Source organism: Scyliorhinus torazame, chromosome 14, assembly GCF_047496885.1.
Source record: "Scyliorhinus torazame isolate Kashiwa2021f chromosome 14, sScyTor2.1, whole genome shotgun sequence".
Taxonomy (NCBI): domain Eukaryota; kingdom Metazoa; phylum Chordata; class Chondrichthyes; order Carcharhiniformes; family Scyliorhinidae; genus Scyliorhinus; species Scyliorhinus torazame.
Window position 1 is genome coordinate 124,682,257 of NC_092720.1, and position 25,101 is coordinate 124,707,357.

The 25,101-nt window shown below is 47.6% G+C and overlaps 1 protein-coding gene across 1 annotated transcript in view; it reads left to right on the forward strand.

The window, feature by feature from the left end:
* Nucleotides 1-25,101, forward strand: part of LOC140389058 (serotransferrin-A-like) — a 65,298-nt gene that overhangs the window by 34,736 nt on the left and 5,461 nt on the right. The window contains exons 3-6 of the mRNA XM_072473220.1: nt 10,037-10,190; nt 14,686-14,750; nt 22,026-22,210; nt 22,791-22,986. Of these exons, the coding sequence (XP_072329321.1) occupies nt 10,037-10,190; nt 14,686-14,750; nt 22,026-22,210; nt 22,791-22,986 (600 nt within the window). The remainder of the gene's footprint in view (nt 1-10,036; nt 10,191-14,685; nt 14,751-22,025; nt 22,211-22,790; nt 22,987-25,101) is intronic.

Consider the following 25,101-nt stretch of genomic DNA (forward strand, 5'->3'; position numbering starts at 1 on the left):
GCACACACCTGTTCCTATTCCAATCAGCACACACGCCTGTTCTTATTCCAATCAGCACACAAACCTGTTCCTATTCCAATCAGTGCACGCACCTGTTCCTATTCCAATCAGTACACACACATGCTCCTATTCCAATCACTACACACACCTGTTCTTATTCCAATCAGTGTGCACACCTGTTCCTATTCCAATCAGTGCGCACACCTGTTCCTATTCCAATCAGTACACACACCTGATCCTATTCCAATCAATATAAACACCTGTTCCTATTCCAATTAGTGCACACACCTGTTCCTATTCCAATCAGTACACACACCTGATCCTATTCCAATCAATATGCACACCTGTTCCTATTCCAATCAGCACACACACCTGTTCTTATTCCAATCAGCACACACACCTGTTCCTATTTCAATCAGTGCATGCACCTGATCCTATTCCAATCAGTGCACACACCTGTTCCTATTCCAATCAGTGCACACACCTGTTCCTATTCCAATCACCGCACACATCTGTTCCTCTTCCAATCAGTGCACGCACCTGACCCTATTCCAATCAGCACACACATCTGTTCCTATTCCAATCAGCACACACACCTGTTCTTATTCCAATCAGCACACACACCTGTTCCTATTCCAATCAGTGCATGCACCTGTTCCTATTCCAATCAGTATACACACCTGTTCCTATTCCAATCAACACACATATCTGTTCCTGTTCCTCTCCCAATCAGTGCGCACATCTGTTCCTATTTCAATCAATACACACCATCTGTTCCTATTCCCAACAGTACACGCACCTGTTCCTATTCCAATCAGCACACACACCTGTTCTCATTCAAATCAGTGCACACACCTGTTCCTATTCCAATCAGTGCACACACCTGTTCCTCTCCCAATCAGTGCACACACATGTTCCTATTCCAATCAGTGCGCACACCTGTTCCTATTCCAATCAGTGCACACACCTGTTCCTATTCCAATCAGTACACACACCTGTTCCTATTCCAATCAGTGCACACACCTGTTCCTATTCCAATCAGTGCACACACCTGTTCCTATTCCAATCAGTACACACACCTGTTCCTATTCCAATCAAAACACACACCTGTTCTTATTCCAATCAGCACACACACCTGTTCCTATTCCAATCAGTGCACACACCTGTTCCTATTCCAATCAGTACACACACCTGTTCCTATTCCAATCACCGCACACATCTGTTCCTCTTCCAAACAGTGCACGCACCTGACCCTATTCCAATCAGCCCACTCATCTGTTCCTATTCCAATCAGCACACACACCTGTTCCTATTCCAATCAGTGCATGCACCTGTTCCTATTCCAATCAGTGCACACACCTGTTCCTATTCCAATCAGTACACACACCTGTTCCTATTCCAATCAGTGCACACACCTGTTCCTATTCCAATCAGTGCACACACCTGTTCCTATTTCAATCAATACACACCATCTGTTCCTATTCCCAACAGTACACGCACCTGTTCCTATTCCAATCAGCACACACACCTGTTCTCATTCCAATCAGTGCGCACACCTGTTCCTAATCCAATCAGTGCACACACCTGTTCCTATTCCAATCAGTACACTCACCTGTTCCTATTCCAATCAGTGCGCAAACCTATTCCTATTCCAATCAGTGCACACACCTGTTCCTATTCCAATCAGTACACACACCTGTTCCTATTCCAATCAGTGCACACACCTGTTCCTATTCCAATCAGTGCACACACCTGTTCCTATTCCAATCAGTACACACACCTGTTCCTATTCCAATCACCACACACACCTGTTCTTATTCCAATCAGCACACACACCTGTTGCTATTCCAATCAGTGCACGCACCTGTTCCTATTCCAATCAGTACACACTCATGTTCCTATTCCAATCACTACACACACCTGTTCTTATTCCAATCAGTGCGCACACCTGTTCCTATTCCAATCAGTGCACACACCTGTTCCTATTCCAATCAGTACACACACCTGATCCTATTCCAAGCAATATACACACCTGTTCCTATTCCAATCAGTACACACACCTGTTCCTACTCCAATCAGTGCACACACCTGTTCCTATTCCAATCAGTGCACACACCTGTTCCTACTCCAATCAGTGCACACACCTGTTCCTATTCCAATCAGTGCACACACCTGTCCCTATTCCAATCAGTACACACACCTGATCCTATTCCAATCAGTGCACACACCTGTTCCTATTCCAATCAGTGCACACACCTGTTCCTATTCCAATCAGCACACACACCTGTTCTTATTCCAATCAGCACACACAGCTGTTCCTATTCCAATCAGTGCACGCACCTGTTCCTATTCCAATCAGTACACACACCTGATCCTTTTCCAATCAGTGAACACACCTGTTCCTATTCCAATCAGTGCACACACCTGTTCCTATTCCAATCACCACACGCACCTGTTCCTCTTCCAATCAGTGCACACACCTGTTCCTATTCCAATCACCACACGCACCTGTTCCTATTCCAATCAGTACACACACCTGATCCTATTCCAATCAGTGCACACACCTATTCCAATTCCAATCAGTGCACACACCTGTTCCTATTCCAATCACCGCACACATCTGTTCCTCTTCCAATCAGTGCACGCACCTGACCCTATTCCAATCAGCCCACACATCTGTTCCTATTCCAATCACACACACACCTGTTCTTATTCCAATCAGCACACACACCTGTTCCTATTCCAATCAGTGCATGCACCTGTTCCTATTCCAATCAGTATACACACCTGTTCCTATTCCAATCAACACACATATCTGTTCCTGTTCCTCTCCCAATCAGTGCAGACACCTGTTCCTATTTCAATCAATACACACCATCTGTTCCTATTCCCAACAGTACACGCACCTGTTCCTATTCCAATCAGCACACACACCTGTTCTCATTCCAATCAGTGCGCACACCTGTTCCTATTCCAATCAGTGCACACACCTGTTCCTATTCCAATCAGTACACACACCTGTTCCTATTCCAATCAGTGCACACACCTGTTCCTATTCCAATCAGTGCACACACCTGTTCCTATTCCAATCAGTACACACACCTGTTCCTATTCCAATCAGCACACACACCTGTTCCTATTCCAATCAGTGCACGCACCTGTTCCTATTCCAATCAGTACACACTCATGTTCCTATTCCAATCACTACACACACCTGTTCTTATTCCAATCAGTGCGCACACCTGTTCCTATTCCAATCAGTGCACACACCTGTTCCTATTCCAATCAGTACACACACCTGATCCTATTCCAATCAATATACACACCTGTTCCTATTCCAATCAGTACACACACCTGATCCTTTTCCAATCAGTGCACACACCTGTTCCTATTCCAATCAGTGCACACACCTGTTCCTATTCCAATCACCACACGCACCTGTTCCTCTTCCAATCAGTGCACACACCTGTTCCTATTCCAATCACCACACGCACCTGTTCCTATTCCAATCAGTACACACACCTGATCCTATTCCAATCAGTGCACACACCTATTCCAATTCCAATCAGTGCACACACCTGTTCCTATTCCAATCACCGCACACATCTGTTCCTCTTCCAATCAGTGCACGCACCTGACCCTATTCCAATCAGCCCACACATCTGTTCCTATTCCAATCAGCACACACACCTGTTCTTATTCCAATCAGCACACACACCTGTTCCTATTCCAATCAGTGCATGCACCTGTTCCTATTCCAATCAGTATACACACCTGTTCCTATTCCAATCAACACACATATCTGTTCCTGTTCCTCTCCCAATCAGTGCACACACCTGTTCCTATTTAAATCAATACACACCATCTGTTCCTATTCCCAACAGTAGACGCACCTGTTCCTATTCCAATCAGCACACACACCTGTTCTCATTCCAATCAGTGCACACACCTGTTCCTATTCCAATCAGTACACACACCTGTTCCTATTCCAATCAGTGCGCACACCTATTCCTATTCCAATCAGTGCACACACCTGTTCCTATTCCAATCAGTACACACACCTGTTCCTATTCCAATCAGTGCACACACCTGTTCCTATTCCAATCAGTGCACACACCTGTTCCTATTCCAATCAGTACACACACCTGTTCCTATTCCAATCACCACACACACCTGTTCTTATTCCAATCAGCACACACACCTGTTCCTATTCCAATCAGTGCACGCACCTGTTCCTATTCCAATCAGTACACACTCATGTTCCTATTCCAATCACTACACACACCTGTTCTTATTCCAATCAGTGCGCACACCTGTTCCTATTCCAATCAGTGCACACACCTGTTCCTATTCCAATCAGTACACACACCTGATCCTATTCCAATCAATATACACACCTGTTCCTATTCCAATCAGTACACACACCTGTTACTACTCCAATCAGTGCACACACCTGTTCCTATTCCAATCAGTGCACACACCTGTTCCTACTCCAATCAGTGCACACACCTGTTCCTATTCCAATCAGTGCACACACCTGTCCCTATTCCAATCAGTACACACACCTGATCCTATTCCAATCAGTGCACACACCTGATCCTATTCCATTCTGTGCACACACCTGTTCCTATTCCAATCAGCACACACGCCTGTTCTTATTCCAATCAGCACACACACCTGTTCCTATTCCAATCAGTGCACGCACCTGTTCCTATTCCAATCAGTACACACACATGCTCCTATTCCAATCACTACACACACCTGTTCTTATTCCAATCAGTGTGCACACCTTTTCCTATTCCAATTAGTGCACACACCTGTTCCTATTCCAATCAGTACACACACCTGATCCTATTCCAATCAATATGCACACCTGTTCCTACTGCAATCACCACACACACCTGTTCCTATTCCAATCAGCACACACACCTGTTCTTATTCCAATCAGCACACACACCTGTTCCTATTCCAATCAGTGCACGCACCTGATCCTATTCCAATCAATACACACACCTGTTCCTATTCCAATCAGTGCACACACCTGTCCCTATTCCAATCACCACACACACCTGTTCCTATTCCAATCACCACACACACCTGTTCCTATTCCAATCAGCACACACACCTGTTCTTATTCCAATCAGCACACACACCTGTTCCTATTCCAATCAGTGCACGCACCTGTTCCTATTCCAATCAGTGCACACACATGTTCCTATTCCAATCAGTACACACACCTGATCCTATTCCAATCAATATACACACCTGTTCCTATTCCAATCACCACACACACCTGTTCCTATTCCAATCAGCACACACACCTGTTCTCATTCCAATCAGCACACACACCTGTTCCTATTCCAATCAGTGCACGCACCTGTTCCTATTCCAATCAGTGCACGCACCTGTTCCTATTCCAATCACTACACACACCTGTTCCTATTCCAAGCAGTGCACGCACCTGTTCCTATTCCAATCAGTACACACACCTGTTCCTATTCCAATCAGTGCACACACTTGTCCCTATTCCAATCACCACACACACCTGTTCTTATTCCAATCAGTGCGCACACCTGTTCCTATTCCAATCAGTGCACACAGCTGTTCCTATTCCAATCAGTACACACTCCTGTTCCTATTCCAATCAGTGCACGCACCTGTTCCTATTCCAATCAGTACACACACCTGATCCTATTCCGATCAATATACACACCTGTTCCTATTCCAATCACCACACACACCTGTTCCTATTCCAATCAGCACACACACCTGTTCCTATTCCAATCAGTACACACACCTGATCCTATTCCAATCAATATACACACCTGTTCCTACTCCAATCAGTACACACACCTGTTCCTATTCCAATCAGTGCACACACCTGTCCCTATTCCAATCAGTACACACACCTGATCCTATTCCAATCACTGCACACACCTGTTCCTATTCCAATCAGTGCACACACCTGTTCCTATTCCAATCACCACACGCACCTGTTCCCCTTCCAATCAGTGCACACACCTGTTCCTATTCCAATCGGTACACACACCTGTTCCTATTCCAATCAGTACACACACCTGATCCTATTCCAATCAGTGCACACACCTGTTCCTATTCCAATCAGTGCATGCACCTGTTCCTATTCCAATCACCGCACACACCTTTCCTCTTCCAATCAGTGCACGCACCTGACCCTATTCCAATCAGCACACACATCTGTTCCTATTCCAATCAGCACACACACCTGTTCTTATTCCAATCAGCACACACACCTGTTCCTATTCCAATCAGTGCATGCACCTGTTCCTATTCTAATCAGTATACACACCTGTTCCTATTCCAATCAACACACATATCTGTTCCTGTTCCTCTCCCAATCAGTGCACACACCTGTTCCTATTTCAATCAATACACACCATCTGTTCCTATTCCCAACAGTACACGCACCTGTTCCTATTCTAATCTGTTGTGTATTCATGTTTGTTCCTTGTTGGAACAGGGTCACTTTAAGAGTTTGATCTTGTGACCTATTGATGACACCATCGGCTGGGCAGGTTAACCGTCAATCTGCTTAGCAGCCTGAGTGTAAAGCTACCTGAGCAAAAATGTCTTGTTTGTACTTTTGTGGTCTGCAAGCCTGTACTTCAAAAATACCACAAGGAAAACTGGCGACGAGGAGGTTGGATCCACACTGGCAGACTCCCCATAGAAATGAAAAATGCAGAAAAATCACCGATCCACGCTGTAACCATCCAAATTGTTTACGACGTTAGAAACATTGTTACACCAAATCTGGCAATAGAGGGGTGCCGAATAATAGCAGCAACAATCGAAGGACCTGAAGTTTAAACAAAGATTTTGGTGAAGCTGCATTTTAAAAAAAGAAGCCTTACTTGCAACATGCTCTGCTGAAATGTTCCAGTAAAGTGCTCCTGCTACTGTAATTAGCAAGTAAAGTAACAAATTATTTGAGAGCTTGGTCAGTTTTGCAATACCCCTTGCTGAGCTCAGGATGACCTTGCTTGAAAGGGGAAAAAAACGCAGAGGTCGTGCTAAAAGTTTGGTGACACATTTGTGCTTACGCAAGTCTTCCCATAGTAACATGGCGGGGGTTTTTGGCACCATGTGATTGTGTGATGAAAGCACCAAGCGCTGGAGCTCATAAACTTTATCCAGACAAAGGAGGTTGAAGCAGATCTTGTAGTCCCAACTTTCCTGAGTGAATGTGGGGTGGGGGAGGGGGGGGGGGGGTACCTGCAACCTCCTGACAAGTCTGGTGCAGCCAAAAAAAAACAGATCCAAAAAAGTATGGTGAAATTGTGGAGATATTGCTGGGCCACTTCTCACGTAAAACTTTGGTCATTGCCAAGAGGTTCATAGAAACTTAGAAAAAATATAAGCAGGTGGAGGCCATTCGGCCCTTCAAGCCCGCTCTGCCGTTCATTATGATCATGGCTGATCACCCAACTCAATAGACTGATCCCGCTTTCCCCCATATCCTTTGATCCCCTTCGCCCTAATTGATCCCATAAACATAACCAGCAATTAAGTTCAAGCATTGAGATCTGAACACCGAAGCAGCTTGGAAATTGCCAGTGATGTACAAAAACTGGGCATACAGCAGCAGATTGTTGGAGTAAAGATACAGAATGCAAGAATCGTGGTTAAAAAGTTGCACATTGAATGTGCTTGTGTTGGAGAAAGTGAAAAATCAATAGAGGAAGAGTATCCACGTGATATAAAAAGGGCACGAAAAAGGACCAGAGTCACAGTCAGATGACGAACCATTACTGGGTCCCTTCTTTACTGGAAGAAAATGGAGATGGTCACTGGCACAGCCATTTCATTGGCACCAGAAACTGTTCACAAAGAGAAATTATGTCATATTGCCTTAAAAACGACACCAGCAAAGTAGTGCCATCGAGGTGCCAGATGTGCAGCTAAATGGACAGGCCACAGTCATGTGCCTGCACATCATTAAAGGTAACTATCCAGCCCTAATGGAGAGAACCTGGCTGGAGAGAGTCAAGCTAACCTGGGCTGGCGTAAATATCATGTCGGAGTCCGAAGCAGGCCCAGCCAAATGCCTCAAGGAACAGAAGGTAACAGCTGCTGCAAAAGCTCTAAAAGCAGTGGTGGTCAAGGCTCAGGCTAGTAGTGCTGCACCAAAGTGACAAAGGCTCAGCATAGTGTAAGGAATGTGGTTCAGGGTCGAGAAACAGAGGATGAAGAGCTTACGGATGATGCAGGTGAATGCCTTGAGAAAAATGAAGGTCAAAAGAAAATACGGCAAGGATGACAAAAATGCATTTACGCGTTCTATTTGTAAATTCCGAACCACAAAGGAACGAGAAATTGAGGCACATCTCAAAATGACTTATCATAAGGAAACTCTCGAGCTTATTGGACAGAACATTCGATTTGGAAAAAGAGCTGCTGACTACTTTCATTGCATCAATGGTCAACAAGAATAAAAAGATAGCTGACTGTAAACAACAGCAACAACAGGGGCAAAAGGAGCCAGCACAGAAACTCATGAAGGATGCTTGGAGGGGACTCTATGACCAAATAAAGAGTTGGAGCTGCTCAGAGTGCAGTTTGCAACACCAATATTCCTTTCCTGTTTCACTCTGTACAGCAACATCTGAAGTCCAATGAACATACCAGCAGCAAGAAGAATTACCACAATCTGACTTTGGTTAACAAACCAACCCCAAAGGCTAAATTTGATAAGTTCTCAAAGGCTGAGAATCCTTCGGAAATCCTCAGAAGCACCAGGTTTAACTGGATAGTTTAGAAATTGCATTCCTGAAACAAGACCTAAAATGTGAGGGTAAATTCAGCGAGAATGATGGGGAGAGATGCAGAGTCTGATGGAAGCAGGCCACAATCTGGAGAAGGTACCACAGAGGACGTGCCACTGAGTCAGGTAAAAGAGGCCCTATTATGCAGACTGGAGGGGCAGTGGTTGACAACTAAAAAACAGATCCACAGTCTGGGGCAAGAACTAAAGAGGCTGGAAAATGAGCTGAAGCGAAATAGAAGAACTCCAACACCCGCACAACACCAGCTCCACCTTAGTCCAGCTCAGTCCTGAGTTTACCGCGCTCAGCAAAGCAAATGAAAGTTCGAAATGGAATGAACTGCAAAGAAAATACATTTGGGAGGTAGAGAAGATGAAGTAGAGACTAGCCTCTGAAGTGAAAGCTCTGAAAAAGCAGCAGAGTCAACCTCTAAATCCTACGGCAACTGCAGTTGAGCCAACAATGTAGGACGTCTGAAGTGAAACCAAAACACCAGAGGTTTTCATTGCAGGAACCTCTGATGTAAAGGGGGAGGAAAGTGTTGTGTATTCATGTTTGTTCCTGATTGGAACAGGGTCCCTATAAGAGTTGAGTCACGTGACGTACTTTTAACAAGGACACGGGGAATCCACACCAAGTAACACAAAGAAATGTAGTTTTATTTAGTAGACAACATATACACTGCTCAGTAGATCCCTAACGGGTTCCTGTTCTGGTTGGTGCCTTACTGGCCGATCTTTTATGCAAAGGTTAATAGAGATCCCCTGCCCCTAGTTGGGCAGCTCATACGCCAAGGACCACGGAGAAGACAATCATTCCCACCCCGCAGTACTGATTACATCATCTGCAGTTTGGGCAGGCTCACAGTCAGCGTGTTCTAGCAGCCTAGGTGTAAATGGCTCCCCAAGGAAAGCTCTTGTTTGTTTCTGCCTTTGTGGTCTACAAGCCCATACTTTAAAAATACCGCAAGGAAAATTGGCGACGAGATCGGAACCACGCTAGCAGGCCACATAATCAGTAGAACACCTGTTCTTACAGCAATCAGTATACAAACCTCTTCCTCTTCTGTTGGTACACACACCTGTTCCTTTTCAATCCGTACACACAGCAGAGTTCCCATTCCAATTTTTAAACCCTTCTGTTCCCAGTCCCATCCTGGATAATAAACGTTATGATTTCCTGTTTCTGCTGCTGGAAATGAAGGACAATTTCTATTTTATTTTTCAATGAAGCGACATATTTCAGTGGAAGCTGCGCCCCGGGGGCTGATCCTGACTCCAAACTTTGCTCTCTGTGCGCCGGCCAGGAACATTCAACCCCACCCGGGAAGGACAAGTGTGCCTTCGGCACCAGTGAACGATACTTTGCCTACAGCGGCACCTTCAGGTACACAGTTTGTTTCTGAGTGCTGGAATGAAGCTGGTTTTCAGTCCAGTTAAATGAAAGCCATTTTGTTCTGATGGGGGTACCACAAGGGTGGCTGGGGAATCCCTCTAGGAAGTTCACAGGTAAGGGTTTACCCGGCAATTGCCCAGAAGCGCCAACTTACCCCATACAATTACGCTGGGAACCATCCGACAAAGTGATTTAAATTGCTAATTCTAATGTTCTGCCAGTGTTACTCTGAAAGAGTTGGAAGAAATAAAACCAATTCTAACTTCAGTGTAACTATTTAAAAAAAACCACTCCCAACCCCGTGGGACTCCCCCTGCCACACAGGACTTTACCGGCATCCCACCCTTACCTCCTCCAACCTGCGGCCCGACTCTGAGTGCCCCTTCCCTGCAAACATGAGCCGACTGGACCCTCTCCTGGACCCTGAATTTAGTTCCTTAGTCATTTATTTGTACCCTGTTATAAATTCCTCCTTTTCTGACTGTATGGGGCCTACATTAGTCTTGAACAATTTTTTTCTCTTTACATACTTAGAGCAACGTTTACAGTCAGTTTTTATGTTCTCCGCTAGCTTACTTTCATATTGTATTTTCTCCTCCTTAATCAATCCATTGGTCCGCCTTTGCTGAATGTCAAACTATTCCCAATCCTCAGGTCTATTGCTTTTTCTTGCTAATTTGTATGCCTCTTCTTTGAATCTAATACTATCTCTAATTTCCCTTGGAGGCCATGGTTTGGCCACAGTTCCCTTTCTACTCTTGCGCCAAATAGGAATAAACAGCTTTTGGAGTTCACCTATTCGTTCATTGAATGTTTGCTATTGCCTGTCCACTGTCCTTCCTTTTAGTAATGTTTCCCAGTCCATCATACCCAGCTCATGTCTCATACCATCATAATTACCTTTATTGAGGTTCAGGATCCTGGTCTCAGAATCAACTACCTTACTTTCCACCATGATAAAGAATTCTATCATATTATGGTCACTCATCCCCAAGGTTTCTCGCTCAACTTTCTCATTGCACAACATCCAGTCCAAGATGGCTTGTTCTCATATTGGTTCCTCAACGTATTGGTCCAGAAAATCATCCCGTATACACTGCAGAAATTCCTCCTCTATTGTACTGTGACTAATTTGACTCACCCAATCTATATGTAGATTAAAGTCACCCATAATCACAGATGTTCCTTTATCACATTCATCTCTGATTTCCTGTCTAATACTATTCCCAACATTACTACTGCAGTTTGGTAGTCTATGCCATCCCTACGAATGTTTTTTGCTCCTTGGTGTTTCTTAACATGACCCATACAGATTCCACATCATTTGTGCTAATCTTTCCTCAATATTGTATCAATACCTTCTTTATTTATTTATTTATTTTTGGACAGCACGGTGGCGCAAGTGGTTTGCACGGTTGCCTCACAGCGTTGAGGTCCCAGGTTCGGTCCCGGCTCTGGGTCACTGTCCGTGTGGAGTTTGCACATTCTCCCCGTGTTTGTGTGGGTTTCGCTCCCACAACCCAAAAGGTATGCAGGATAGGTGAATTGGCCACACTAAATTGCCCCTTAATTGGAAAAAATGATTTGGGTATTCTAAATTTATTGAAAAATTATAAAAAAGGGGAAGTGAGGAGATGAGTAGTCATTTCCATTTACCAGCATGCAGCTCAAGGGCACCCAAGCTGCTGCCCCAGTGGTCGGGGTGGTCTTCAGAGGGGTTGGGGATGTTCGAGCACCTGGGACCTTCCAGGTCGGGGGTTGCGCTGGACTGGGGGATGAGCGACTTTGGTCTGTGAGACCTTCACGCCATCTTTAAATATTGTGGAAACCCATAACTGGGGCAACCACAGCTGCAGCCTGTCTGTCCTACCAAACACTTCCAGGACAGAGATATGGTCTTCTTTCCTGAAAGGCAATTTCACTCCCTTTGACTATTAGCAGCTTCTAACTTCACAGTGGGAGGCTATTTCAAATGAAGGATTTGCCTTGTTTGTTGTGAGAGCACTTCACAGCTGCAGGGCTACTGAAAGTGCAGCTCCGATGCCTGGACTGTTCTGGCAGTGCCGTGCAGCACACCCCCCAGGGGGTCTCCCGCTTTGTGGTGGTCTGCTGTGGCCTCCACAATCCAGCACAGCAGCAGGGCAACATGCTGGAGGAGGAGGAGGAGGCGAACCAGGAGGGATTAGAGAATGACCCCAAGGAGAAGCCAGAGGACGGAGAACAGGCTGCGGCTAATGTACGACATGCTAGGAGGGCCAGGGAGGCCCTCATCATATCCAGATTCTCCTAGGGTGAAGATGTGTCCATCAATTCAACACCCCCACCCTATTTTACTCCCCTTTCCTCCATTTCCCCTCCCCATCACACCGCCCACTCCCTGACCACCATCCTATCCCCTACCCCCTCAACAGGTCTGTGTAACATCACTCCAGGGTGATGGGCCTGCATCGGCACTGTCAGAGAGTCACCATTCAATGCAGGAGAATGATGACAACTCACTGTGAGGTAAACTCTGAAGCTCCATAGTTTCTGCAAAAGTCTGATTGCTGTCTTTCTGCTGATAGTGTACTCACACCTATCCTCTGAATGGGGCCTGTATCGGGGCTGTTTGATCTTGGACCACTGTGCCGGGGGCGGGGTGGGTTGGAACAGGAGTTGGGGTGCGGGCAGCCCCCCTTTGAAGATTAACATGACAGTGGCCACACATGTATCAGGTGTGACATGTTTTAATAGTGAACATTTTAATGTGACAGATTTCCATTTCCCTAGCGACAGATAGTGACCTCACCAGTGCCCATTCAGTGCTCTTCACTCATCTTAATCCTCTACGGCTGACGTCCTTTGGAGGGCCTGGAGCCGGAGGGCCCCGGCGGCCGACATCCCGTTGCCACAGGAGTTGCCCTGTTAGCCTGTTTTCTGCCCGCTGCCATTGAGATGTGCCTGTGTCAGGAGCGGGGGATTCGGAAGAAGAGACAACCGCAGCCTCCTTGGTGGCAGGCATTGGGTTGGCCTCCAGCACTTCCTCCTCCCTGACGGTCCCCCTTGGGCCTTGGGGTTCTCCGTGGGATGTAGGGGCAGCTGTTGTAAGCTCCAAAAGCCTCTGAATCATCTGTCACTACCAGCCCTGGCGGTTCCCCATTGTCTGCACCATGATGTAGACGCCCTCAGCGATGGTCCTCCGTGAATGGGCCATGCTCCGGAGTGCCTCGGAAGTGCCCACCTGTGTCTGCGGTACGATGCCGAGGCCCTCAGCCATGGTCGTCACAGACTGAGCCATGCCTTGTCCACACCACTCAAGGCGTGGACTCTGTGCTCCAGGTTTTCCACTGCGGTCACCACTCTAATCGAACACAGGTCCCTGGCGCTGTGAAACAACCGTGCTAACCACTGTGCTACCATGCCGCCCATTGGAGGTTGTTTGTCTTCTTCCGACATTGGCACCAATTGCCGCTGAATACAGACCGCCATCTTGCCAATGTAGCCACTGGGAAACAACCCACCAAACGCGCCCGAAAGTGGATTTAGAATTATTTCCGCTGAATCATGCCCATAATTTGTAAAACCCAATGTGTAATCTTCCAAGTGATAAGGAAATACAAGTCAAGTTTACTATCTATTCCTAGCTGCTCTGAGTTTGATTTGTTTGAGTAGCTTTCCTGTCTAATGCTACGATGAACATTGCCATTATCTCACAATCCATGTGATGAATATAAGAAATCATCATATTTTAATATTATTAAAATCTAGGTTGAAATGCATACAGACAGTATGTCTGCTAGAGCTGTGATTAAAAGACATTTTTCCGGGTAATCAGTGATTTTGCAGGGTAGTGTTTTGCTAATAGATATTAAAAGCCAGTTTGCCTGTTTGCAGATAGAGAGCTAATGTAATGTTGTAACAGTTTGAGCCTGGCTAAACAAATCAAGGCACATTTTGTAACAAGACACAAAAGAATGCTGTGTGCTTTTGCAGTTGATGTGGCTAATGGGAGGGACTAGGTCTGTATGGAAAAGGAAGTTGCCTACAGGACTCAAAGTCGAACAGAAGTGTTTTTAGTTCGGTCCGAAAAGGTTTCTCTCTCCCAGGACTCTACACCAAGACAAGCAAGTAAAACCTGGTTGTTAACTTTATACATAAGTGGTATTTGAAATATGTGGGTTTGCTTAATTGGAATGTAGAGGCAGGTTTCAGGAAGCAAGCTTAAGATGTGGTAACTGTTAACTGTAAAGCTATTTCTTTGTTGCTCATATGCTTAATTATGTGTTCAAATTAAGTTTGTTTTAATATAAAAGGTGTCAACTGGTCAAAGTTATCACCCCTGTGGTGCAGCAACATTTCCTCTCAATTTTACCAAATGGAAATAGTTGGGTTCTAGTCCGGGATCTTAACCAAAATTGGAGATCTGGTCCGGACCCATAACAAGAACCAAAACTGTTCAAAATCTGTCTTTGTTTTAAGAAAAATTACTTATCGGAATTTCTTTCAGGTGCTTGGTGGAGAAGGGCGATGTTACTTTCATCAAACATACAACAGTCTTTGAGAACACTGATGGTATGTCTGAGTTCCTAACTTTACAACACTGCCTGAGCTAGTAGAGCACTTAGTAACAACCCAGCTTAGATTGGGTGTTGGTGATAAAGAGGTTAACTAATGGCATCTGATAATTTAGTACATGAACCTATTGTTTGATTGTCCACTTGACCCACCTTTCACAACCTTCTGGGGGAGAGAGGCCTAGATTTCCACTTCCCTTAATATGCTTCTTGATTTCCCTTCTAATTCTAACTTCGTAGTCTGTGTTCTTGACTCCCCACCTAAGGTAATTGTTTCTCTCTTTCCTACTGAATCCTTTGCACATTTTAAGCTCCTCAATTGGGTTACCCTTCAGTGTGCTACAGATGGAATGCAAGCCACGTTTCTGCAACCTGTCCTCCTAATTTAGCCCGTTAAATTTCTGAATGGACCAACTCCGAAGGAATGGTGAACCTGGGGACATGTCATTCATGGGATGTGGGCATCGCTGGCTAGGCCAGCATTTATTGAGAAGGTGGTGGTGAGCTGCCTTCTTGAACCACTGCAGTCCATGTGGTGTAGGTACACCCAGAATGATGATGCAACTGAATGGCTTGCTAGCCATTTCAGAGGACATTTGAGTCAACCACATTGCTGTGGACATGGAGTCACATGCTGGGTGGCATATGTCCCTCCCTAAAGGGTTTTAATGAGCCAGATAGGTTTTTAATGACAATCAACTATTTATTTATTACCTGGCTCCTCAGACTATTACCTTGGGTCCCTTGGTTACTAATCCAGTGACAATATTACTACGCCACCACCTACCCATGTCCTGTTGTTCAAATATATGTGGGAGAATGTAAATGAGGAATCCTTATGGAGTCAATGAATAAACGCATTCTTTCAATGGTACCACTCTTGCTTCTTAATGAGAAGGTTATGGGTTCAAATCTTGAGCCAAAATATATAGGCTAACTCTCTAGTGCAGTACTGAGGGATTAGGGTTAGGGATAGGACTGATATCAGAAGATGTGCTGATGAGCTTTTTTGTGGTGTATATATGGACGATTTAGACTTCAATGTAAGGGTGTAGTTAAGAAGTTTGCAGACAAAACTAAAATTGGCTGTATGGTTGATACAAAGAAGAAAGCTGCAGGCTGTAGGAATCTATCATTGGACTTACTCAGCTGGGCGGAACTGTGGCAAATGGAGTTCAATCCAATGGAGTTCGAAAAATTGTGAGGTAATTCATGTGGGAAGGCTAACAGGGCATGGGTATAATCAATAAATGGTAGGAAACTGAGAAGTACAGAGGAACAGAAGACCTTGGAGTGCATGTCCACAGATCACTGAAGATGGCCGGGCAGGTGGATAAGGTGGTGAAGAAGGCACACAGGGTACTAGTCGAGGCACAGGATACAAGCAGGGAGGTTATGCAGAAACTGTTTAAAACACTAGTAATGCCACAATTGGAGTACTGCATACAGCTATGGTCACCTCACTATTGGGAAGTTGAGATTCATGAGGCTGTTTCCAGGACTGGCGAATGTTAGTTATGAGGAAAGATTGGTTAGGTTAGGGTTGTTTTGTTTGGAACAGAGGCAGCTGAAGGATCTAGATAGAGTTGATTATTCGGGCTCTATTCCGCTAGGTTGAAGCGTCCATTACCAAGGGGCCTAGATTTAGGGTAAGAGACGGGATGTTCAAAGGGGGAAATCTTTTTCAACCAGAGGATGGTAGAGATCTTGGATCTATTGCCTGAAAGAGCAGTAGAGGGAGAAACCCTCATAATTTTAAGAAATACTTGGATATGCAACTGGAGTGCCATAACCTGCAAGGCTGCAGGAAGACAGCTGGACAGTAAAATTAGTCTAGGTGGCTTCTTGTCAACTGGTGATGACACAATGGGTTGAATGACCTCCTTCTGCTGTAAATGTCTAAGATTCTATGTGAAGTCGTAGATCTTAGATTCATTCAAGAGACAAAGGGGGCAAAATTCATCTTTGCCATGTCACTGGGAATGAAAAGTGGGTACAGTGTGAAACCAAGGGGCAAATTCACAATCACCTGTTTTGATTGTTTTGTGTTACTACCCAAAGAAATGTCGCCTCCACGAGGGGTTGGAGGCATTTTTATCCTGGTCGATTGAGCTAGATGGACTGATTGGGCCTTCGTTGGCTAGAACTAAATTCTAATTCAGTAAAAGAGTTTTATAAATCCTCAAATTCTTGCTTCAAGTTATTCTCAAAAGTGAACAGGAAATTAAAACTGTTTATCATTTTATTACTTACATTTTGAGACCTTCCTATTAGGGTTTTAGCACAAACATTTGGGGCCTATTTTGTAGAACATCATTTGCTATGGACGGGCTTTTGCATTCCCGCCCACCACGGGACCAGAAACTCCCACCTGAGGTCAACGGAGCTTTCGCTGGTCCGTCAAATTTTCCACTTTGCCCACGATGATTCCTTCGGTGGGCAGGGCTGGGAAACCTAGGCCTATGTGTGTGACAGGTTTTATTTACAGTACTTTAAAATGTCTGCTCCACGCTTCAGCGTTAGCTTCCAGCTCTTTCTACAGTTTGTTTACTTCACTCTGAGTCCGCACCCAGACTTAACCAATCAAGCATAGCCAATGTCAATAGCAAAGAGGCTGACATAATCAAACACAGGACAAATGAACACTCCAGGGTCTCTTGCCTTATTGGTTCTGATTTGATTTGATTTATTGTCACAGGTAGCAAAGTACAGTGAAAAGTATTTTTCTGCGGCCAAGGGAACGTACACAGTACGTATATAGTAGACAAAAAAAGAATGGTGTTAAGAGATAAAAGAAAAATGTCTGGGTGAGAGAGCTCGCAGAGAGTCGCCATGCTCCAGCGCCATCTTTGATTACCAAGATTTTGGTTTCATGTGAAAGGAAGAAGGGAATCAAAAGTGCTAGATGTGGATCTAACGCAGGGGTGGGGGGGGGGGGTGTGGGGGGGGGGGGGGTGATTCTAGGGTTTCTGCTGCACTGTCCGAGGGGGAACTGAAAAAGGAAGAGGTGGTCGGGGCGGAGGGTGTGGGAGGCGCGAGCACGGGACTGGCCCGAGATAGGAGATGGCTAGTCGGCTGGGGGGGGGGGGGGGGGGGTAGCCCCCCAATCCGGCTGATCACGTGGAATGTGAGAGGCCTAAATGGGCCGGTTAAGAGGGCCCGAGTGTTCGCGCACCTAAAGGGACTGAAGGCAGACGTGGCCATGCTTCAGGAGACACATCTGAAGGTGGCAGATCAGGTCAGGTTAAGGAAGGGAAGGGTGGGACAGGTGTTCCATTCGGGGCTGGATGCGAAGAATAGAGGGGTGGCAATACTGGTGGGAAAGCGGGTGTTATTTGAGCCCAAGAACATAGTAGCAGAAAGGGAGGCCGATACGTGATGGTGAGCGGTAGGTTGCAGGGGACGGAGATGGTACTGGTGAATGTATACGCCCCAAACTGGGACGATGCTGGATTCATGAAACGGATGTTGGGGCGTATTCCGGACCTGGAGGTAGGGAGTTTGATAATGGGTGGGGATTTTAACACGGTGCTGGACCCAGCATTAGATCGTTCCAGATCTAGGACGGGGAGGAGGCCGGCTGCGGCCAAGGTACTTAGGGGGTTTATGGATCAGATGGGGGGAGTAGATCCGTGGAGATTTGCCAGACCTTTGGCCAGAGAATTTTCTTTTTTCTCCCACGTACATAAGGCCTACACCCGGATAGATTTTTTTGTTTTGGGCAGGGCACTGATCCCGAAAGTGGAGGGAACGGAGTATTCGGCCATAGCCATTTCAGACCATGCCCCGCACTGGGTGGAGCTGGAGCTGGGGGAGGAGAGGGACCAACGCCCGTTGTGGAGGTTGGATGTGGGACTGCTGGCAGACGAGGGAGTGTGCGGGAGGGTGCGGGGGTGTATTGAAAGATATCTGGAGGCTAACGACAACGGGGAGTGCAGGTGGGAGTAGTATGGGAGGCGCTGAAGGCGGTGGTCAGGGGAGAGTTAATCTCCATCAGGGCTCACAGGGTGAAGAGAGAGGGCAGGGAAAGGGAGAGGTTAGTGGGGGAGATTTTAAGGGTGGACAGGAGCTATGCAGAGGCTCCGGATGAGGGACTACTCAGGGAGAGACGAAGTCTCCAGACGGAGTTCGACCTGTTGACCACAGGGAAGGCAGAGGCACAGTGGAGGAAGGCACAGGGGTCGATATATGAATATGGGGAGAAGGCGAGCCGGATGCTGGCACACCAGCTCCGTAAGAGGATGGCAGCGAGGGAAATAGGTGGAGTCAAAGATGGCAGGGGAACTACGGTGCGGAGTGCAGGGAAAGTGAATGAGGCTTTTAAGGCCTTTTACGAGGAACTGTGTAGGTCCCTGCCCCCAGGGGGAAAAGAGGGGATGCGGCGATTCTTGGAGCAGTTGAGGTTCCCAAGGGTGGAGGTGCAGGAGGTGGCTGGTCTGGGGGCGCCAATTGGGTTGGAGGAGCTGGTTAAAGGACTGGGGAGCATGCAGGCAGGGAAGGCCCCGGGGCCGGATGGGTTCCCGGTGGGGTTTTACAGGAAGTATGTAGACCTGTTAGCCCCGTTGCTGGTAAGGACCTTCAATGAATCAAGGGAGGGGGGACCCTGCCCCCAACAATGTCAGAGGCGACGATCTCTTTGATCTTAAAGCGGGATAAGGACCCACTGCAATGTGGGTCGTATAGACCGATCTCGCTCCTTAATGTAGATGCTAAGTTGCTGGCAAAAATGTTGGCCATGAGGATTGAGGAATATGTCCCGGGGGTGATTCACGAGGACCAGACAGGATTCGTAAAGGGTAGGAAGTTAAACACTAATGTGCGAAGGCTCTTAAATGTGATAATGATGCCATCGGTGGAGGGAGAAGCGGAGATAGTGACAGCCATGGACGTGGAGAAAGCCTTTGATCGGGTAGAGTGGGAGTATCTCTGGGAAGTGTTGAGGAGGTTTGGGTTCGGGGGAGGGTTTATCAGTTGGATTAAGCTCCTGGAAAAAGCCCCGGTGGCGAGTGTGGTCACGAACCGGCGGAGGTCGAGTATTTCCGGCTGTATCGAGGGACAAGGCAGGGGTGCCCCGTCCCCTCTGCTGTTCGCATTAGCAATTGAACCTTTGGCCATGGCGTTACGGGAGTCGAGGAAATGGAAGGGGGTGGTTCGAGGGGGAGAGGAACATCGAGTGTCGCTGTATGCAGACGACCTGCTGCTGTATGTGGCGGATCCAGTGGAGGGGATGGTTGAGGTAATGCAGATCCTACGGGTGTTTGGAGACTTTTCGGGCTATAAGCTCAATGTGGGAAAGAGTGAGCTCTTTGTGATCCATCCGGGGGACCAGGGAAGAGGGATAGACGACCTACCGTTGAGGAGGGCGGAAAGGAGCTTCCGATACTTGGGGATTCAGGTAGCTAGGAGCTGGGGGGCACTGCACAAACTCAATTTGACGCGATTGGTGAAACAGATGGAGGAGGATTTTAAAAGGTGGGACATGTTGCCACTCTCGCTGGCGGGCAGGGTACAGTCAGTTAAAATGGTGGTCCTCCCGAGATTTCTTTTTGTATTTCAATGCCTCCCAATTGTGATCACTAAGGCCTTTTTCAAGAGGGTAAGCAGGAGCATTACGGGATTTGTGTGGGCGAGCAAGACCCCGCGGGTAAGGAGGGGGTTCTTGGATCGTAGCAGAGATAGAGGAGGGTTGGCATTGCTGAATCTGGGTGGTTATTATTGGGCAGCCAACGTGGCAATGATCCGTAAGTGGGTGATGGAGGGAGAGGGGGCGGCGTGGAAGAGGTTGGAGATGGCGTCCTGCAAAGGAACGAGCCTGGGGGCGCTGGTGACGGCACCGCTGCCGCTCTCGCCGACAAGGTACACCACGGGTCCGGTGGTGGCGGCAACGCTAAAAATCTGGGGGCAGTGGAGACGGCACAGGGGTGCGACGGGAGCCTCGGTGTGGTCCCCGATCAGAGACAACCATCGGTTTGTCCCAGGAAGGATGGATGGGGGGTTTCAGAGCTGGCATCGGGCAGGGATTACAAGAATGGGGGACCTGTTCATTGCTGGGACTTTTGCGAGCTTAGGGGCGCTGGAGGAGAAGTTTGGGCTACCCCCGGGAAACGCTTTCAGGTACATGCAAGTGAGGGCGTTTGTGAGGCGGCAGGTGAGGGAATTTCCGCTACTCCCGGCACAGGGGATTCAAGATAGGGTGATTTTGGGCGTATGGGTAGGAGAGGGCAAGGTGTCGGCGATATACCAGGAGATGAAAGAAGAGGGGGAGGCTTTGGTAGAGGAGCTGAAGGGTAAATGGGAAGAGGAGTAGGGGGAGGAGATTGAGGAGGGGCTATGGGCTGATGCCCTAAGTGGGGTTAATTCCTCTTCCTCGTGTGCCAGGCTTAGCCTGATACAATTTAAGGTGGTTCATAAAGCGCATATGATGGGGGGGAGGCTGAGTAGGTTCTTTGGGGTGGAGGACAGATGTGGGAGGTGCTCAGGAAGTCCGGCGAACCATGTCCATATGTTTTGGTCATGCCCGGCACTGGAGGGGTTCAGGAGGGGAGTTGTGGGAACAGTATCTAAGGTGGTGAAAGTCCGGGTCAAGCCAAGCTGGGGGCTAGCACTATTTGGAGTAGTGGACGAGCCGGGAGTGCAGGAGGCGAAAGAGGCCGGCATTCTGGCCTTTGCGTCCCTAGTAGCCCAGCGAAGGATCTTGCTAATGTGGAAGGAGGCGAAGCCCCCCAGTGTGGAAGCCTGGATAAATGATATGGCTGGGTTTATCAAGTTGGAAAGGATAAAGTTTGCCTTGAGAGGGTCTGCGCAGGGGTTCTACAGGCGGTGGCAACCGTTCCTAGACCATCTCGCGGAGCGTTAGATGAAGGTCGGACAGCAGCAGCAGCAACCCAGGGGGGGGTGGGGGGAGGGGGGGACATCGTTCGTGGGGGGGTTCCTTTGGGGGGCTTGTGAGCAAGAAAGCACATGAATGATCCGGAAACTGACATGTACGGGAAGAATCCAATGTACAAAGTTCTGTATTTTATTGACTTGCCATGTTCATGTCTTGCCACGCGAGTTCTTTTTCTTTTCTTTGTTACGGGGAGGGGGGGGGGTTTGTTTGTAAGGTGGAAAATATTGTTATTGAAAAATTCTTAATAAAAATATATTTTGTTTAAAATGGAAGAAGGGAATCAAACTGGGACATGGTAGGAGGCCAGGATAAAAATGAGGTCAGCTACGCAGGTGTGAGCGCCACTGCTCTGTATATTAAATCAATCAATGTTTCTCCTCCAAGGTAATTCTCAGGAGAAATGGGCAGAAGGCCTCAGGTCCAGAGATTTCAGGCTACTGTGCTTAAATGGAACTCAGGCCCCAGTGACAGACTATAAGACGTGTCACTTGGCGCAAGTACCAGCTCAAACTGTTGCGTCCCGTCCAGAGAAGAGAGATCAAGTGCTCCAGTTTTTAAAAGAGCAACAAGTGAGTATTTGGGGTTTCACTCCACTCAATTAAATTTTGGGGGGGCTTGGCTGTACCCATTCTAAGTGATTGACTGAAATCAGTGTTAGTCTCTTGGATTAATCTCAGCTCATTACAAGTGTTTGGACGTGTGATATTTGACAGGACAGAATGGAGAAAGCTTTACTATCTGACTGCTGCTGTACCTGCTCATGGGTCAGTTTAGAGGGAGCTTTCTCAGTATCTAATCAGTGCTGTACCTGACCGCGCACAACCCTCACCCGATGGAGCAAACCTGGCCCATCTCAGAATATTGCAATGCGGTTTCTTTAAATATAACAAAGCTCAGTGATATCCATTCTCCGCCCTCAAGAATGGGACATATCTGCAAATCGGAGAGAGTTGCTGAGGAAAGATCAAATCCTGGCCAACAATGTACGATCAGCATGCTGTGTGTACCCGTTAGGTTAATTCAGTGCACGTTCGGTATCAATGTTTATCAGTGTCTCTACACATCCTGATGATAGAAGACAATTCATGTGCAGTCCAAGGGAGCTAATATTTTATTTACTCACCAGTAATCCGTTGTTTCCTAATGCAGCTCAAACATGGGCGTGGTGGATCCGAGGAGGATGAATTTGCAATGTTCAATTCAACCAAGTTTCATGGCAAGGGTCTCTTGTTTTCAGACTGGACTCAGTGTCTGGTTGAAGTGCCCACCGCCGCAACTTTCAAGCAACTATTGGGTGAAGAATATGTCACAGCAATGGAAGGCCTCTACACCTGTGAACCTCCTGGTAAATAAAACAAGAACAAGTATTTCAATTCAGACGAGCGCAGAGTAAACTGGGAGCCCGGCTTCCCTGAATACAAGAATAAAGAAGCAGCTTCTTCCCTCCTTCGCCGACTGTTCTACCTCCTCGTATAGATTAGTATCTTCAGCCATGGAAGAAAGTCATTAACAGGGAAATAACAAGTTTGTGTCAGTTCAGCACCTCTAACTCAGAGGAAAATCTCAAGTTGAAAGATGTAGATGGAAGGGTACGCGGCCAGAAGCTTTCTCACAGAGCTTGGAGTTAAGGAGGGCTTGAAGGAGAGGAGAGTATGGAAAGGCAGAGGGTCTGAGAGTGAAAAAAAGAGCAGAGAGATTCAGCAGCTAAAGGAGGAAGAAGTAGAGATTCCACGTGAGTAGGAAGAGTGCACAATTCTCAGCAGGTTGCCGGGCCCGAGGAGGTTACAGAGGAAGGGAGGGGTAGGGAGGGGTATGGCCATTAAATATAAAGATGAGAATTTTAAATTGGAATTCTCAGGAGATCAAGAGCCAAAATAGCTCAGAGAGGGGTAATGGGTTAATAAAACCTGCTGTGGACGTGAAAGGACAGTGTCTGACCCACTGTCCCACCCAGTCCCAGAGTGTGAAAGGACAGTGTCTGACCCACTGTCCCACCCAGTCCCAGAGTGTGAAAGGACACTGTCTGACCCACTGTCCCACCCAGTCCCAGAGTGTGAAAGGACAGTGTCTTGACCCACTGTCCCACCCAGTCCCAGAGTGTGAAAGGACAGTGTCTGACCCACTGTCCCACCTCGACCCAGAGTGTGAAAGGACAGTGTCTGACCCACTGTCCCACCCAGTCCCAGAGTGTGAAAGGACAGTGTCTGACCCACTGTCCCACCCAGTCCCAGAGCGTGAAAGGACAGTGTCTGACCCACTGTCCCACCCAGTCCCAGAGCGTGAAAGGACAGTGTCTGACCCACTGTCCCACCCAGTCCCAGAGTGTGAAAGGACAGTGTCTGACCCACTGTCCCACCCAGTCCCAGAGTGTGAAAGGACAGTGTCTGACCCACTGTCCCACCCAGTCCCAGAGTGTGAAAGGACAGTGTGTGACCCACTGTCCCACCCAGTCCCAGAGTGTGAAAGGACAGTGTCTGACCCACTGTCCCACCCAGTCCCAGAGTGTGAAAGGACAGTGTCTGACCCACGGTCCCACCGAGACCCAGAGTGTGAAAGGACAGTGTCTGACCCACTGTCCCACCCAGTCCCAGAGTGTGAAAGGACAGTGTCTGACCCACTGTCCCACCCAGTCCCAGAGTGTGAAAGGACAGTGTTTGACCCACTGTCCCACCCAGTCCCAGAGAGTGAAAGGACAGTGTCTGACCCACTGTCCCACCCAGTCCCAGAGTGTGAAAGGACAGTGTCAGACCCACTGTCCCACCCAGTCCCAGAGTGTGAAAGGACAGTGTTTGACCCACTGTCCCACCAGTCCCAGAGTGTGAAAGGACAGTGTCTGACCCACTATCCCACCCAGTCCCAGAGTGTGAAAGGACAGTGTCTGACCCACTGTCCCACCCAGACCCAGAGTGTGAAAGGACAGTGTCAGACCCACTGTCCCACCCAGTCCCAGAGTGTGAAAGGACAGTGTTTGACCCACTGTCCCACCAGTCCCAGAGTGTGAAAGGACAGTGTCTGACCCACTATCCCACCCAGTCCCAGAGTGAGAAAGGTCAGTGTCTGACCCTCTGTCCCACCCAGTCCCAGAGTGAGAAAGGACAGTGTCTGATCCTCTGTCCCACCCAGTCCCAGAGTGAGAAAGGACAGTGTCTGACCCACTGTCCCACCCAGTCCCAGAGTGTGAAAGGACAGTGTCTGACCCACTGACCCACACAGTCCCAGAGTGTGAAAGGGCAGTGTCTGACCCACTGTCCCACCTAGACCCAGAGTGTGAAAGGTCAGTGTCTCACCCACTGTCCCACCCAGTCCCAGAGTGTGAAAGGACAGTGTCTGTCCCACTGTCCCACCCAGTCCCAGAGTGTGAAAGGACCGTGTCTTGACCCACTGTCCCACCCAGTCCCAGAGTGAGAAAGGACAGTGTCTGACCCACTGTCCCACCCAGTCCCAGAGTGTGAAAGGACAG